Genomic DNA, 16,593 nt, shown 5'->3' on the forward strand with positions numbered 1-16,593 from the left:
CCAGAACCCTCTGTTGTGATCCTGGTCAGAGCAGTCAGTGGTGGTAGCCGGGCACCATCTAGCTGTACTGGACTCAGTCTGGTGGAGGCCTTGGTAGCTGTGGTCCGTTAGTCCTTTGGACTAATCTTTTCCTTGTATCCTGTTCTCTTCATTCTTCCTTCTTCCCGAAGGGGTGAGACCAGTGGAGTATCTTCGATGGCTACTCACGGGCTTTTAAGACTCCTGACGCTACTCACCAAGGTAGAATGTAGAACATTGTCTTTATAAGCTGTGTTATGCCAATTGAGCTAGAAGTTCCCTGAGACCATGGTCCCCACAACCCTCCTCCCAGCAGTTCAGTCCCTCAGGGAGTTTGGGTGTGTCTATGGAGCTTCCATGACCTTTCCCTGTACAAGTTATGCTGGCTTGCAGAAGTGGGTGGTTTTTACAAGCAAAAATTTATTTTCTCACAGTTAAGAGGCTAGAAATCCGAATTGAGGGCACCGGTTCTAGGGGAAGGCTTTCTTTCTTTGTTGGCTCTGGGGAAAGGTCTTTTGTCTCTTCAGCTTCTATTCCTTGGCTCCTTGGTGATCTTCATTTGGCATGACATCTATCTTCCCCCGTCTCTGCTTTCCTGCTTGCTTGTTTAATCTGTTTTATATCTCAAAAGAAATTGACTTAAGATACACTCTATACTAATGCTGTCTCATTAACGTCACAAACCAAACCCATTCCCAAATGGATTATAACAGCTACAGAGGTTAGGATTTATAACACATATTTTGGGGGGATATAATTCAATCTATAACAATTTTCATATACTTCCAGTGCGAATATATATCAATACTGCCATTCTGGTGGACAATTTGACAATGTGTATTAAAAACTTTGAAGATACAGCATGAACATGGCTAGGCCATCCTAAGGCCTACTCTACCTTCTCCATTCCCCAAACCTCTAAAAGCTTTAAAGAATAATTCTTATCTTTAGGATTTGAAGAGAAGTCTCTGGGAGTACTCTATAGCCCTTCATACAGAAAGTGTCTTAAATTTCTCTCTTTACATCTCTTCTGCTCTTCAAAGTTACCCATTGGAAGCTATTAACAATAAATCATAAAACTTGTTCTTTCTCACTGTTATGGATTGAACTGTATCCCCCAAAAATGTGTGTCAACTTGGCTAGGCCGTGTTTCCCAGTATTGTATGACTGTCCACCATTTTGTCACCCTATGTGATTTTCCTCTGTGTTGTAAATCCTGCCTCTATGATGTTAATGAGGCAGGATTAGAGGCAGTTATGTTTACGAGGCAGGACCCCATCTACAGGATTAGACTGTATCTTAAATCAGTCCCTTTTGAGATATAAAAGAGAGAAGTGAGCAGAGAGACAGGGGGACCTCATACCACCAAGAAACAAGAGCCAGGAGAAGAGCATGTCCTTTGGACCTGGGGTCCCTACGCTGAGAAGCTCCTAGACCAGGGGGAGATTGATGACAAGGATCTTCCCCCAAGAGCCAACAAATTGAGAAAGCCTTCCCCTGGAGCTGGCACCCTGAATTCAGACTTCTAGCCTCCTAGACTGTGAAAGAATAAATTTCCTACCACTTGTGGTATTTCTGTTATAGCAGCTCTAGATATCTAAGACACTTACATACACACCCATCCCACATAGTTCTTCCAGGTTGCCCCTACTTCCCTCCTATTCCTCCTAGTTAAATATCTGCATTGTTCTATAGAATAGGACTTGATATTATTTTTTGAGTCAAAGGGACTCATCACATTCACAGTTTAAGACTGCAAACCCACCCTCTCCCGCTGACACAGACACATTTTCTTTTCTGCTGTGATGATTATACTTCCTCTCAAGTACCTATGAAGGTGTTTTTTCTAATTCATCAATTTAGACAGGACACTGTTTTGCCAGTTGTCCCCTGATGAGTATGCCTTTTTCTAATTTGCACAAAGGCCTTGCATGGGTTGGTCTTCTACCAGAGGGCAGCCACTGGACCTTAATATCACCAACACCGAGAAGTTCAAGGGGCCCCTTGGGCTTGTGGATGCTCTTATGTTCAGTAATTATTAGCTAGAATTTGCTCTACCAGTTCCTGGTTCAACCACTTCTGATCATCTGAACCAGGAAGGCCCAGTGAAGAAGCCTGAAGAACTAAGAAGTTTTTCCTTTGGCTCGTTGTCTTGTGGTTATAAGTCGGTACTGTTTTCCATCTTTACCGATCCATAATAGTCATTTACCTGCTAAAAGATGTTTGAAAAACAAAATAAACCCTTTCATACTTTAAGTTGATATTTCAAATTTTTCATCCCGTAAGTTTTACAATGTGAACTAAGGTGAGGACCAACTGGATATGGTATAAATATTTTATGATATGATTTGATTTTTAAAAGTACAGCAAATATAAAGAAATTTATCACTGTGTTTTATCCAGTTATCTTGAAAAATTTGAGAGTTCTGCAAAAATTCCAGTTACATTTAAAGGATCAGTGGCACTGATTTCTATACCTTCAGCTGTTCTAAAATCAGAACTTTTACAACACAGGCTGCAGTACCGTGTTTTTAATGCCAGCTTCCTCTTTTAACCAAAATATGTGTCAGTCAGGGAAAGACAGGAAGCCTATGGCTTTAAGATTGCCTTGATTAAAGTGGCTTTCGAGAACAAATATTTTGGTTATTCCTTTGGTGCCCAGAGGTTTTTATACCCCAGAGTAGTACACTGTAGTAAGATCTGGGATGTGTGAGGGATATGCTTTCCTTTTGCCTAGTGGGAGAAGATTTATGGTAAAAGCAGGCTTATTTGTAGGCTGATCAATTTTAGGAAGGAGAACGTATGGAAGTCGAAGACCTGGAAATTGATTTCTTTAAATGATTGATGTATCCCTTAGGAAAGTCTTCACACACTTCAGTTTGAAGACTACAGCTGAAGGGACAGTGAAACAATCTACCCCTGACATGGACTTCCTAGTTGTTGGCATTGGTGCCTCACTTAGAAGTCATCATCTCTACCTTCAGTCCTTGGTGTCTTTATTAGGTTGTGCTGCTGTGCAAATTAGTCCACCATTTTGGTGGCTTAATACAATAAAAATATCTTTCCTGCACATGTAGCTGCACTATTTGAAACTGGTAGTCTTCAGCTTTACTGCAGCAGGGGAATAGAGGACTGGAGTATTTCATGGGGTATTTTCAAAGGCCAGGCCTGGAATTGGCTTATATTACTTGTGCCTACGTTTCATTGGCCAGAACGCAGTCATTTGGAACTACCTTCAAGGAAAGCTGGCACATGCAGTGTGGCAAAGGGATTTTGCATGAGCACCAACTTGTACTTTGGTTGTGACATGCTGTAACCATGACTCAAGAGTGTTTTTTCCAATTTTTTTACATTGTCCTTTCTGTAAATTTCTCAAGTTTTCATTACAAATAGTTGCTTCCAATATTCCCAGACCTGCTTGGTCGTAAATCCCATGGTAATAGCCAAGTTCTTTGAATGTTGACAGAAAGTGAATTATAAACTGTTATAAACTATTATCCAGCTAACTGTGGCTCTCTGGAAGTAGGCCTGGTGACGCAGCATGCTCAGCTGCTAGCTGAAAGGTTGGCAGTTCAGACAACAACATGGTTTTCTCGTTCCTGAATGGTGTCATTGCCCCACAACTTTAGCACTGTTTCCATACCCTTTTTCGATTTTACAGTAGGATTCCAAGAACCATAATAGCTAGTGCCTGGTTGACTTACACTTCTTTGCATGAGATTCTGATAGACTGACATTCTTGGTGGAAATGCCTTCTTGATACAGTTTTAGGCAACCAATTACTCTGAGGGGCAGTTAAGTATTTCGTCTTAGATCTAAAGTTCTGGTTCGCAGCCCCTAAAATATTAAGGGATAAAAGCAGATTTTGATATCATGTAGCATATAATTAGAATTTTGAAAAAAATAGCACACATTTCTTCTCTCTCTGAAAGGATTTACACCAAAAACACCAGCAATTATTAGCTGTGAGTGATTCAGTAATGAGTGATTTTAATTTTGTTTATCTGCATTTTCTCAATTTCTTGCACTGATTTGCTTGGGTAGACAGAAAGCATGAACATGGCAAAAGCTGAGTTTTTTTGTTGCTGTTTTTATTGTATCTCTTTCATTTACTTTCTTAATAATGTAACAGGTGCTTCAGAAATTCATATTAAATTAGAAGGTGAATTCCTATTTTATTTTTCAGTATACATAAGTTTAAACATTTGATGCTGAAGTTTTATGTTTTCCTGTCCTGAGATTTTAGAGAAAGAAAATGAATTTAAAAATATCATTTCAACATGGATCTCCCATGGGTAGTTATATGAGAGAAGTGGATGATGATGAGAAAATAAGCAATCTGTGATTACTGTCAATGTATACGCTTTGTGTGTGAAGAGTAGCGTTGAAAAGTCCTTAAGTCCATGAAAATCCTTTAGTTTCCTTTTCACAGCCTTCTCTTGCTTACCACAAACCTAGGAATGAAAAAAAAATAGTTATTGTCTGGTGATCCCCAAATTGTAATTTCCCTGAAATGTCTTCCTGGGTTATTAACTTTCTAGGAACACTGATCTCCTAAAATTACCTGCCAGATTAGGAACACAGTTTCTTTTGTGACTTCTAATGCATGCTAGAAAGAAACCAACATACTGACTGTTGTAGATAAAACTTCAAATTAAGAGAGTGTGCTTTGAAGAGAGTTCCATCTTCAGCTTTCTCACTCCTAAATTATGGTAGTTAAGTTCTCTGTACACTAGCACGTTAAAAAAATCTTTTTAGTGTGTATTACATGTTCTACTTGATATTTGATCAGTTTGTTTTATGACTTTTATGACTTGGCTTTTTTTTTTTTGTCTCAGTAGTTAGCTAACATGGGTGGGGAGGGATGCCTGCATTGCTGTCACAGAGATGAGCCACTTGTGTGGGCATCTGTCGATTATCACCACTCTGGTGCTGCTCAAGCTTATTTGTGTCCTGGAAACCCTAGGGCCAGGTACCAGAGGAGTCCTAGAAGGAGCTCTGGCAAGCATAGAATTGATGGCAGCTTCATGATAATTATACTTTTTTGCATGGCTGCCTAGCTGTAACATTATAATTGCTTTCCATCCTTGAGGCTAAATAAGATAGAGAGATGCCCAAGCTGCTCAATGTATCTCAACAAATTACATTACAATTGATGCCTTTTCCAACTGGTTTCTCTCCTATAACCACCCTTCCTCCCACCCGGTCTATTCTGTTCTTTTACCAACAGGCAAAATATGACTCTAGATATCTTTTTTAAGTATAGAATATTGAGAACCATGTTTTTTTTTTTTTTTTGTTCCTTAAAATAATCATGTATTTTTCTTGTTTTCAAATCTGGATTTTAAGTAATCAGTTTTAATAGGTATGACTACATGCTAAATATATGGCGATGATGACAATAATAATAACAATAGCAAGTTGTTAGAGAGCATTTACTATATGCCAGGAAGTATACTAAGCATTTTACATACGTTTCATTTAATCCCTGCCAACCCTATGAGAGAGGTGCTTCAGATGAGGAAACTGAGACTCAGAGAGATGAAGTTACCTGCCACAGGTACTGGTCAGGTAGCAACTAGTGGAGCAGGGAATTGAATCCAGGTAGTGTGACTCCAGAGCTCATGCTCTTAACTATTTAAAAGCCATTCATTGATTTTGTGTTAAATATACCTTTTTTTCTGGGTGTCTTCTCAGATAATAGATGTAAAATTATTTTGCCTAATGTTAAATGAATTCAGTTTAAAAGTTTTTGCTTCATTAAACAAAATTCTACTGACTTATTATGGTTGTGAGATGGCATTGATGGTGAAATATAGACTTCTCTTCATAGATTTGTAATGAAATGAAGATTTATGGGGTGAAGAGACCTAAATATATTTTGTGCATCATTTGAAATAAAATGAGGGTCCAAAAAAGAGACTTAAGTGCAGAAGACCGATATTTTTGGAGAATATAAACATTTGATGCTGAAGATTCATGTTTTCCCCCCTTGAAATTTAAGAGAAAGAAAACTAATTTAAAAATATCATTTCGGCATGAATTTTGCATGGGGGGTTGTAAAGATAGAAGTAAAGTGGATGATGAATATTAACTTCCTGTTTTTAGAAGTTCTTTAGCTGTTGTATTAGTTTCTAGGGTAACAAAGTACTGTAAATCGGGATGGCTTTGTAACAACAAAAATTTATTCCCTCACAGTTCTAGAGGCCAGAAGTCTGAAATGAAGGTGTTGGCAGGGCCATACTCCTTCTGAAGTCTCTAGGGGAAGATTCTTCCTTGCCTCTTCCACCTTCTTGGCATGCCTTGGTTTATGGCAGCATCACTCCACTCTCCACCTCCATCTTCACATGGTCGTCTTCCCTTTATGTCTATCTGTCTGGTCTCTTCTCCTCTTTTTGTAAGGACACCAGTCATTGGATTAGAGTCCACTCCACTTCAGTATGGCCTCATGTTAACTAATGCCATTTGCAAAGATGCTATTCCCAAGTAAAGGTCACATTCATATACCAGGGGTTAGAGCTTGAACATAACTTTTCGAGGGGCACAAATCAACCCATAACAGCCACCCTACTTGGGGGTTGGGGGAGAATTTCCCTCTGGTAATTTTTCTCCTGCCATTTTGTTCAGCTTCCTCTCCTTTGTCTAATTTTCCTTTCCATTCTGGCAGTTAAGCTTACCTGTACCCCCAAACTCCCATTAATTTCTTTGGCAGAGAAATTTCACTGTGTCTTTGTTTAACTATCTCTTTTTCCACCCTATTTTAGAACTGTCCAGGTGTGAGGGAAATTAGCTACCTGACTTTTAGGATTCTGGTCTCTTTTTAATGATCATCCTAATTATCAGATGTATACACCCGTCCCTCAGTCACTCCCTCCCAGAGCTATCCTTCAACTAATTCTTAGTGTCAGCCACTATTCTAGGCACTGTTCGGGACAATTATTCACTGACTTTACATTCTATTGGGAAAGAATGGGTAATAAACAAATAAATGAATTTAATGTAATATGAAGTAACAGTACATGTTACAAGAAAAGTAAAGCAGGGATAGAGATTCAGAGGAGTACTGTCCTATTCAGATAGGATGATCAGGCAACGTCACTCTGAAAGTGTGATATTCGAGCAGAAATTTGTATGGAGTGAGCAAGACATGCAAATATATGGAGGAAGAGAGTTCCAGGCATAGGGAATAGCAAGTGCAAAGGCCCTGGCACGTGTTGAGTTCTCCAGAAAGCAAATGCGGCCATGGAGCTGGAAAGGCAAAGGACTTACTTGGGAGTAACACCTGTGAAAGGGAAAGGAAAGCAATAGTGCTGGACGTGGGGAACCATCAGACTTCATGCTGACCTGACAAAGTTTCTGCCAGTCCAATGGGGAGTTCCAGAGCCATTACCCCAAGGAGGGATGCTGCCATAGTCCTTCACTGAGTGGAGGAAATGGCTAGACCTTTCTGCCCCTACTTTGCTTAGTCATTTGACCAGGGTCTGCCCTGAGAATCATGGGATCCTAGCTGGAAAACTGATGTGGACTCTGATGAAGTCAATAGCTGGAGGTTGTCAGGTAAGCCCACTTTTTGCAGGTGGACGGCAAGTCCTTTCTTGAAGGGGATCTTAGTGGTACACCTGTTTTCGCCACAGACCCTGAAATAGAAATATGCTTGATCTGTTCAAGGAGCTGCAAGGTTGATGCAGCTGGAGAAGAATGAGTGAGAGGGAGAGTGATAGGGAGCGAGGTTGGAGAGGTAGCAAGACCAGAAGAAGCAGGTTCTTGTGGGATGTGGTAGGACGTTGGATCTCATTCTAAGTGTGGTAGAAAGCCATTAGGAGATTTTGAACAGGGAAACATATTATTTGTTTTACATTTTAAAAAGATCACCCTGGCTGCTACAGCAGGGCATCTCTGCCCTAAGCCATTCGTATTAGTTTATCTATGCCTGTATGACCAACAACTCCACAATTTAGTAGCTTAAAATAACAATGGCTAACTTTTTCTCAAAATTCAGTGGGTTGACTGGGTCATTCTGCTGGACTCACCTGGGCTCATTTGTGTGCCTGCAGATAGTCACCTGGCTGGGCCTGGATCTGCTGAGATGGCTTCTCCCACATCTGGTCCTCAGCTGGGATAGGTGGGATGACAGGACGGACAAGCCTGCCCCTCCATATGCTCTTTCTTCTTGTGCTTCTTCACATGAAGGTGGAGGTGTTGCAGGAAGTCAACTCCAGTGTGCAAGCATTTATCCAGCTTTGCCTGCATCGGGTTTACTCATGTCCCATGGGCTAAAGCAAGGCGATGTCCAAGCCCAGATCAACATGGGAGGGGAACATACAAGAGTGTGGATCTCTGGAAGTGTTATTCATAGGGCCATTCCTGTAACAGTCTACCACATTAAACATTGTTTCAGTTCCTTTACTTTTTCTGATCCCCTGCTCATCAAGTTACCTTCTGAGTATAATCTGGTTTCCCACGTAAGTATACTTCCAAGAAAATAATGCACTGATCTTATGGACTTCACATAATTCCTATTGCTGTGACAGCAATTCCTTATTGGAAAATAATAAATTGACTTATTTCAAGGAGAAAATAGATGCTGTATGGACTTCCAGTATTCCATACTAGAACAGTGTGGTCTGTGGATCTCTTACCTAAGAATCATTGTACTATCATTGTACTCCTCTGATCCATCTCAAGTTTATATATATATATGTGAATTCTATAACCTTATTCTTAATCCACTGGTGATGGGTCTACATTGAGAATTTCTTGGAAATATTTCATACTGGTAGTTTATCATTTTTCCCCATATAGGCTTAAATATAATTCAATTTGATCTAAACTTTGTAAGTCATTTGGCTAAAATTTGACTTTGTGATTTAATGTTGGCATTACATGTATGTGGTGAATTATTAATGTAATTATTTATCTGTCTATTTATTTTTATAGTTTATGGGTGAAAGCAAAAACGGAAATACACATGTGATTGTAAATTGTTTAATAAGCTTTTTTTTTGCCCAGTCTTCCTCCCTGTCCTTAAAGTAGAGGAAACATGCAGAGAGCTTTGTTGCTACCTTCAGTATCCCACATCTTAGGATATTTTTTATTAGACAAAATATCTTCCGTGTAGTTGTGGATTTTATTAATGGGGAATCATCTGGTATTTGTTATTGTTGTTAGCTGCTGTGGAATTGGCCCCAGATCATGGCGGCCCTATGCTCAATGGGATGAAATGCTACCCAGTCCAGGGCCATCCCCATGATCAGTTGCAGATCAGACTGTTGTGATCCATAGGGTTTTCACTGACTGGTTTTCAGGAGTAGAACACCAGATCTTTCTTCCCAATCTGGTATGAGGGGCTTTAATTTTTACAGACTGACCTTTAATTGGATCAGGTCAAGCTTTCTGTGTTACATATAAAGCAGAAACATTGTGAAGGGAAAAAAAATTTTTGGTAGTAGAGATTATTTAAAACAGATGAAAGATTCTGCACCCTTCCTCCTAAAAATTAGTAATGAATGCTCTTTAAATATTATCTGTGTTTTGGCAGGCACTGACCATGTGAAGCCATTGGAAGGTGTAAAAATTCTGGATCTAACGAGGTTTGTATTGGTTTAACTAGGCTTTGGTGGTTGACTTTTCCCCTGTGAAACATTTATTTTTGAATTATAAGACTATGTTTATATGCTTATTTTCAGAATTTTAGAAAAGAAAAAAATAAAACTAAAATTCTATAATCTCATCATTCTTAAAGATATCAGTGTAATATCTGTGCATATCTTTCCAATCTACACATTTGTATATGATTGTACAGAACAAAAATTGGAACCATATTGAAATTAATTTTACCCACATTTTACACATAATGTATTTTAAATGTTTTCCCCATGTTACTAAAAATTCAACAACAATCTAAGATGGTATTTTATTTTATCATTGTGTAACATAATTACATAATCTTCCCCCCGTATTTCACGATTATGAATTAGACTTCAGGAAACTTTCTTGCACATAAATGTTTGCCTTGGTTTCTGATTACTTCCCTGGGATAGAGCCTTAGAAGAAGAATTCCTGGATCAAAGGGGGTATACTTTGACCAAAATACTTTTTAGAATAGTTTTAACAATTTTAGTTCTTATTAGCGTTATATGAGCTTTTCTGCATTGATGGACTTTTAAGAAAATAATACAAAATTCTTCAAGATGGTAATTAATTAATTTATTGTGGTTAATATTGTAGAGTATTGGCGGGACCTTTTGCTACTATGAATTTAGGAGATCTTGGAGCAGAAGTTATAAAAGTGGAAAGACCAGGTAAAGCTATTGTTCCCTTTAAAAAATAGAAGCAAGCTAATAAGTCTTTTAAGTAATTTCTTAAATATCCATTTAGTGCTTTTGTGTGTCTTAGTCATCTAGTGCTGCTATAACAGAAATACCACAAGTAGATGGCTTTAACAAAGAGAAATTTCTTTCTTTACTGTAAAGTAGGCTACAAGTCGAAATGCATGGCATCAGCTCCAGGGGAAGCCTTTCTCCCTCTTTTGGCTTTGGAGGAAGGTCCTCGTCGTCATCAATCTTCCCTTGGTCTGGGAGCATCTCAGTGTAGGAACCTCGGGTCCAAAAGACGTGCTCTGTTGTTGGCACTGCTTTCTTGGTGATATGAGGTTCCCATGTCTCTCTACTCACCTCTCTCTCTTATATCTTAAAAGAGATTGGCTTAAGACACTGTGTAATCTTGTAGACCTCATCAGCATAACTGCCACTAATCCATCTTATTACATCACAGTGATAGAATATACAACACATAGGGAAATCACATCAGATTACAAAATGGTAGACAGTCATACAATACTGGGAATCATGACCTAGCCAAACTGATGCACACATTTTTTGGGGGGCACAATTCAATCCCTGACACTGTGTGTGGGAGGAGGAGAGAATTGAAATGAATCAGTCCTGTTCTCTTCTCCATTCCTTATTTTCCTCGGAGCCTAAACTACCCGTGTCAAGTCAATTCTGACTCATGGTGACCCCTTGTGGGTCAGAATAGAACTGTGCTCCGTAGGGTTTTCAATCACTGATTTCTCACAAGTAGATCTCCATGTCTTTCTTCTGAGGCTCCTATGCCAACCTTTCAGTTAGCAGCCAAACACGTTAACCCTCTGCATCACCCAGGGACTCTCAGCCTATACCAGTGACTTCTTTGTACTCTTCAGAGGGGCCAAGGCTAAGACTCAAGCCAAGTCCTTTCCATGCACCTGCAAGGCTCCAGTTGAAGCCGAGTTGCAGTATATAATAATGGTGATAATAACAACACGTGTAATAGTGCCAAAGTTTTAAGTATTTTGTCTATATTAATTTATTATATCAGCATGAGCTGATGTTATTATTTCTAGTTTACAAAAGGGAAAACAGAGGCACAGAGAGGTAGAGCATTTTGTCCAAGATCAAACAGCTCATAAGGAATATCCAGGCACTCTGTGCTGATCCTGGCGCTCCTTTGCCCTTAGAAGCCTTGCCTTTGAGACTCACATTAGAGTGGGCCTGGCCACACTCCCTCACTGTGGGTTGCAGAGAAGGCAAGGAGAGGGAATTAGACAAGGGGAGGATAAAAGGGAAGAAATAGACCAGATAAGAAGGAGAGAAGGAAAAGGAATCAAAATCCTTCAAAAAGGAATCCAAATACCCCAGCCTAAGTCATTCTATCTAATAAAAGAAACATTTTCCCATTTTGTAATTTTAAAGCTTTTGAGGGAAAAACACCTAAGCTTAGATCAGTTCTTTGCTTTATGTTTTTCATCGGACATCTTTCTGGTTCTTTCTTCCCTCTTTGTCTCCCAAATAAGCATACTTTGTGTATACAGTTCTCAATTTTATTTGATGCCTTTTTAGCATTTTGGTGTTTAGTTGGTGCTGTTATTGATAAAGTTGCTTAGAAAGTGGCTTTGTTGTATGCCCTTTCTCTCCAATAAATACTTAAAGGCTAGAGTCCCTGGTTTTTTTTTTTTTTTTTAAATTTTATTGTGCTTTAGGTGAAAGTTTACAGTGCAAATTAATTTCTTATTCAAAAATTTATACACAAGTTGTTTTGTGACATTGGTTGCAATCCTCACAATGTGTTAGCACTCTCCCCTTTTCCACTCTGGGTTCCCTGTGTCCACTCATCCAGTTTTCCTCTCCCTTACTGACTGCTCATCTTTGCTTTTGGGCAGGTGTTGCCTATTTGGTCTTGAATACTTGATTGAGTTAAGAAGCACTGTTCCTCACATGTGTTATTGTTTGTTTTATGTTGTTGTTAGGTGCCATCGAGTCAGTTCCGACTAATAGTGACCCTGTGTACCACAGAACAAAACACTGCCCGGTCCTGCGCCACGTTCACAATCGTCGTTACGCTTGAGCCCATTGTTGCAGCCACTGTGTCAGTCCATCACATTGAGGGTCTTCCTCTTTTTTGCTGACCTTCTGCTTTACCAAGCATGATGTCCTTCTCCAGGGACTGATCCCTTCTGACAACATGTCCAAAGTAAGATGTAGTCTCACCATCCTTCTAAGGGGCATTCTGTTTGTACTTCTTCCAGGACAGATTTGTTTGTTCTTTTGGCACTCCATGGTATATTCAATATTCTTCGCCAACACCACAATTCAAAGGAGTCAATTCTTCTTCAGTCTTCCTTATTCATTGTCCAGCTTTCGCATGCATATGGTGCAATTGAAAATACCATGGCTTGGGTCAGGCGCACCTTAGTCTTCAAGGTGATATCTTTGCTTTTCAACACTTTAAAGAGGTCTTTTGCAGCAGATTTGCCCAATGCAATGCGTCTTTTGATTTCTTGACTGCTGCTTCCATGGGTATTGATTGTAGATCCAAGTAAAATGAAATCCTTGACAACTTCAATCTTTTCTTTGTTTATCAAGATTTTGCTTATTGGTCCAGATGTGAGGATTTTTGTTTTCTTTATGTTGAGGTATAATCCATACTGAAGACTGTGGTCTTTGATCTTCACCAGGAAGTGCTTCAAGTCCTCTTCACTTTTAGCAAGCAAGGTTGTGTCATCTGCATATTGAAGGTTGTTAATGAGTCTTCTTCCAGTCCTGATGGCATGTTTTTCTTCAGCTTCTCGGATTATTTGCTCAGCATACAGACTGAATAGGTATGGCGAAAGAATGCAACCCTGACACACACCTTTCCTGACTTTAAGTCATGCAGTATCCCCTTGTTCTGTCCAAACAACTGCCTCTTGATCTATGTACAGGTTCCTCATGAGCACAATTAAGTGTTCTGGAATTCCCATTCTTCTCAGTGTTACCATAATTTGTTATGATCCACACAATCGAATGCCTTTGCATAGTCAATAAAACACAGGTAAACATCTTTCTGGTATTCTCTGCTTTCAGCCAGGATACATCTGACATCAGCAGTGATATCCCTGGTTCCCCATCCTCTTCTGAATCCGGCCTGAATTTCTGGCAGTTCCCTGTTGACATACTGTTGCAGCCGCTTTTGAATGATCTTTAGCAAAATTTTACTTGCCTGTGATATTAATGATATTGTTTGATAATTTCCACATTTGGTTAGATCATCTTTCTTGGGAATAGGCATAAATATGGATCTCTCCCAGTTGGTTGGCCAGATAGCTGTCTTCCAAATTTCTTCGCGTAGACGAGTGAGCACTTCTAGTGCTGCATCCGTTTGTTGAAACATCTCAATTGCTGTTCCATCACTTCCTGGAGCCTTGTTTTTTACCATTGCTTTCAGTGCAGCTTCAGTACCGTTCCTTCAGTACCATCAGTTCCTGATCATATGCTACGTCCTGAAATGGTTGAACATCGACCAGTTGTTTTTGGTATAATGACTCTGTGTATTTCTTCCACCTGCTTTTGATGCTTCCTGTGTCGTTTAATATTTTCCCCATAGAATTCTTCACTATTGCAACTCGAGGCTTGAACTTTTTCTTCAGTTATTTCAGCTTGAGGAATGCTGAGCAGGTTCTTCCCCTTTGGTTTTCTATCTCCAGCTCTTTGCACATGTCGTTATAATACTTTGTCTTCTCGTGCTGCCCTTTGAAATCTTCTGTTCATTTCTTTTACTTCATCATTTCTTTCTTTTGCTTTAGCTACTCGACATTGAAGAGCAAGTTTCAGAGTCTCTTCTGACATCCATTTTGGTCTTTTCTTTCTGTCCTGTCTTTTTAATGACCTTTTGCTTTCTTCATGTATGATGTCCTTGATGTCATTCCACAACTTGTCTGGTCTTCTGTCATTAGCGTTCAACACATCAAATCTATTCTTGAGATGGTCTCTAAATTCAGGTGGGATATACTCAAGGTTGTACTTTGGCTCTCGTGGACTTGTTCTAATTTTCTTCAGTTTCAACTTGAACTTGCATGTGAGTAATTGATGGTCTGCCCCGCAGTCAGCCCCTAGCCTTGTTCTGACTGATGCTATTGAGCTTTTCCATTGTCTCTTTCCACAGGTGTAGTCGATTTGATTCCTGTTTATGCCATCTGGCGAGGTCCATGTATATAGTCGCCATTTACGTTAGTGAAAAAAATATTTGCAATGAAGAAGTCGTTGGTCTTGGAAAATTCTATCATGTGGTCTCCGGCATTGTTTCTATCACCAAGCCATTCCAACTACCGATCCTTCTTCGTTTCCCACTTTCGCATTCCAATCACCCGTAATTATCAATACATCCTGATTGCATGTTTGACTAATTTTGGACTGAAGAAGCTGGTAAAAATCTTCAGTTTCTTCACCTTTGGCCTTAGTGGTTGATGCATAAATTTGAAGAATAGTCGTATTAACTGGTCTTCCTTGTAGGGGTATGGATATTATCCTATCACTGACAGCGTTGTACTTCAGGATAGATCTTGAAATGTTCTTTTTGATGATGAATGCAACGTCATTCCTCCTCAAGTTGGCGTTCCCGGCATAGTAGACCATATGATTGTGTGATTCAAAATGGCCAATTACAGTTCATTTCAGCTCACTAATGCCTAGGATATCGATGTTTACGCATTCCATTTAATTTTTGACGATTTCCAATTTTCCTAGATTCATACTTGTACATTCCATGTTCTGATTATTAATGGATGTTTGCAGCTGTTTCTTCCCATTTTGAGTCATGCCACATCAGCAAATGAAGGTCCCAAAAGGTTGACTCCATCCATGTCATTAAGGTCAACTTTGCTTTGAGGAGGCAGCTCTTCCCCAGTCGTCTTTTGAGTGCGTTCCAACTTGGGAGGGCTCATCATCTGGCACTATATCAGGCAGTGTTCCACTGCTATTCATAAGGTTTTCACTGACTAATTCTTTTCAGAAGTAGACTGCCGGATCCTTCTTCCTAGTCTGTCTTAGTCTGAAGCTAAGTATCTGAATACCGGTGGCATAGCTTCCAGCATCCCAGCAACACGCAAGCCCCCACAGTAAGACAAACTGACAGACATGTGGGGTGTTTGTTTTATAGGCCTATCTGATCTTTGGCTGAAAGGTGGACTTTGGGAGTGTCTTCAGTTCTGAGTTAGCAGGGTGTCCGGGGGCCATAGTTTCGGGGGTTCCTCCAGTCTCTGTCAGACCAATAAGCCTGGTCTTTTTTTTGTTAATTTGGATTTTGTTCTACATTTTTCTCCTTCTCTGCCTAGGACCATCTATTGTGATCCCTGTTAGAGCAGTCGGTGCTGGTAGCTGGGCACCATCTAGTTCTTCTGTAGAGTTTGTGTTCTTTAAGCCCTCTGCATCATTTTTCCCAAGGTTTGAACAATTAGTTTTATTACTTCTGCTTCAAGATCTGATCCTTATGGATCTGGAACAGAATTCCCAAATTAGTGAGGATTATCTAGCCCTGGATAGTGTGCTGATATTTAAAAGACTCACCAGAGACTAATTTATAATTATGTCAACTTTATAATTTACCATAAGTGATGAATCTTATAAGTAGAGTACTCGATCTGGAAGATTCAGCTTTCTGTGAAATAGATTGTCTTAAGAGGCCAAAGCAGTTAGCAGAAGATTCTCTGATCAGCATAAGGAAATAATATTATACATTACTACATTATATTTTATTATATTTATCTCACCCTGTGCTTATCAGGAGCCCTGGTGGCACAGTGGTTAAGAGCTCAGGCTGCTAACCAAAAAGTCAGCAGTTCATATTCACCAGTCTCTGCTTGGAAGACCTGTGGGGCAGTTGTACTCTGTCCTATAGGGTCACCATGAGTCAGAATCAACTTGACTGCAAAGGATTTATTTGTTCATTTGTTGTGCTTGTCAGGCTCCAGGTAGTAGAAAAGCCAGAGAATTCTGTTCTCCAGAGGTAATGGTTCACTTTTCCAGTCAATGAATTCCCTCAGAAAAGATGTTCATCTTTTTTGGTTGTAGCTGAATACATGCTGAAGAACGTTTATATTCTAACTGGATGTCTTTTTTTTTTTTTTCAGTTTCCATAAAACTTCTAATTTCCACATTGCTATCAATTTCAATACCATAGCACTTCCTGATTTCACTCTTTGATTTTCTTGGATCTTCCATTCCTCAGTAGAGCATCCAATCTAATTCTCTTGCTATTTCAGTTGCTAACCAGGCCAATATT

At 39.5% G+C, this 16,593-nt stretch overlaps 1 protein-coding gene across 1 annotated transcript in view; it reads left to right on the top strand.

Annotated features, from left to right (window-relative positions):
- SUGCT (succinyl-CoA:glutarate-CoA transferase) overlaps positions 1 to 16,593 on the top strand; it is an 871,200-nt gene that overhangs the window by 9,023 nt on the left and 845,584 nt on the right. The window contains exons 2-3 of the mRNA XM_004383969.2: positions 9,557 to 9,608; positions 10,246 to 10,319. Of these exons, the coding sequence (XP_004384026.1) occupies positions 9,557 to 9,608; positions 10,246 to 10,319 (126 nt within the window). The remainder of the gene's footprint in view (positions 1 to 9,556; positions 9,609 to 10,245; positions 10,320 to 16,593) is intronic.

This window comes from Trichechus manatus, unplaced genomic scaffold, assembly GCF_000243295.1.
Source record: "Trichechus manatus latirostris isolate Lorelei unplaced genomic scaffold, TriManLat1.0 scaffold00114, whole genome shotgun sequence".
NCBI classification, from domain to species: domain Eukaryota; kingdom Metazoa; phylum Chordata; class Mammalia; order Sirenia; family Trichechidae; genus Trichechus; species Trichechus manatus.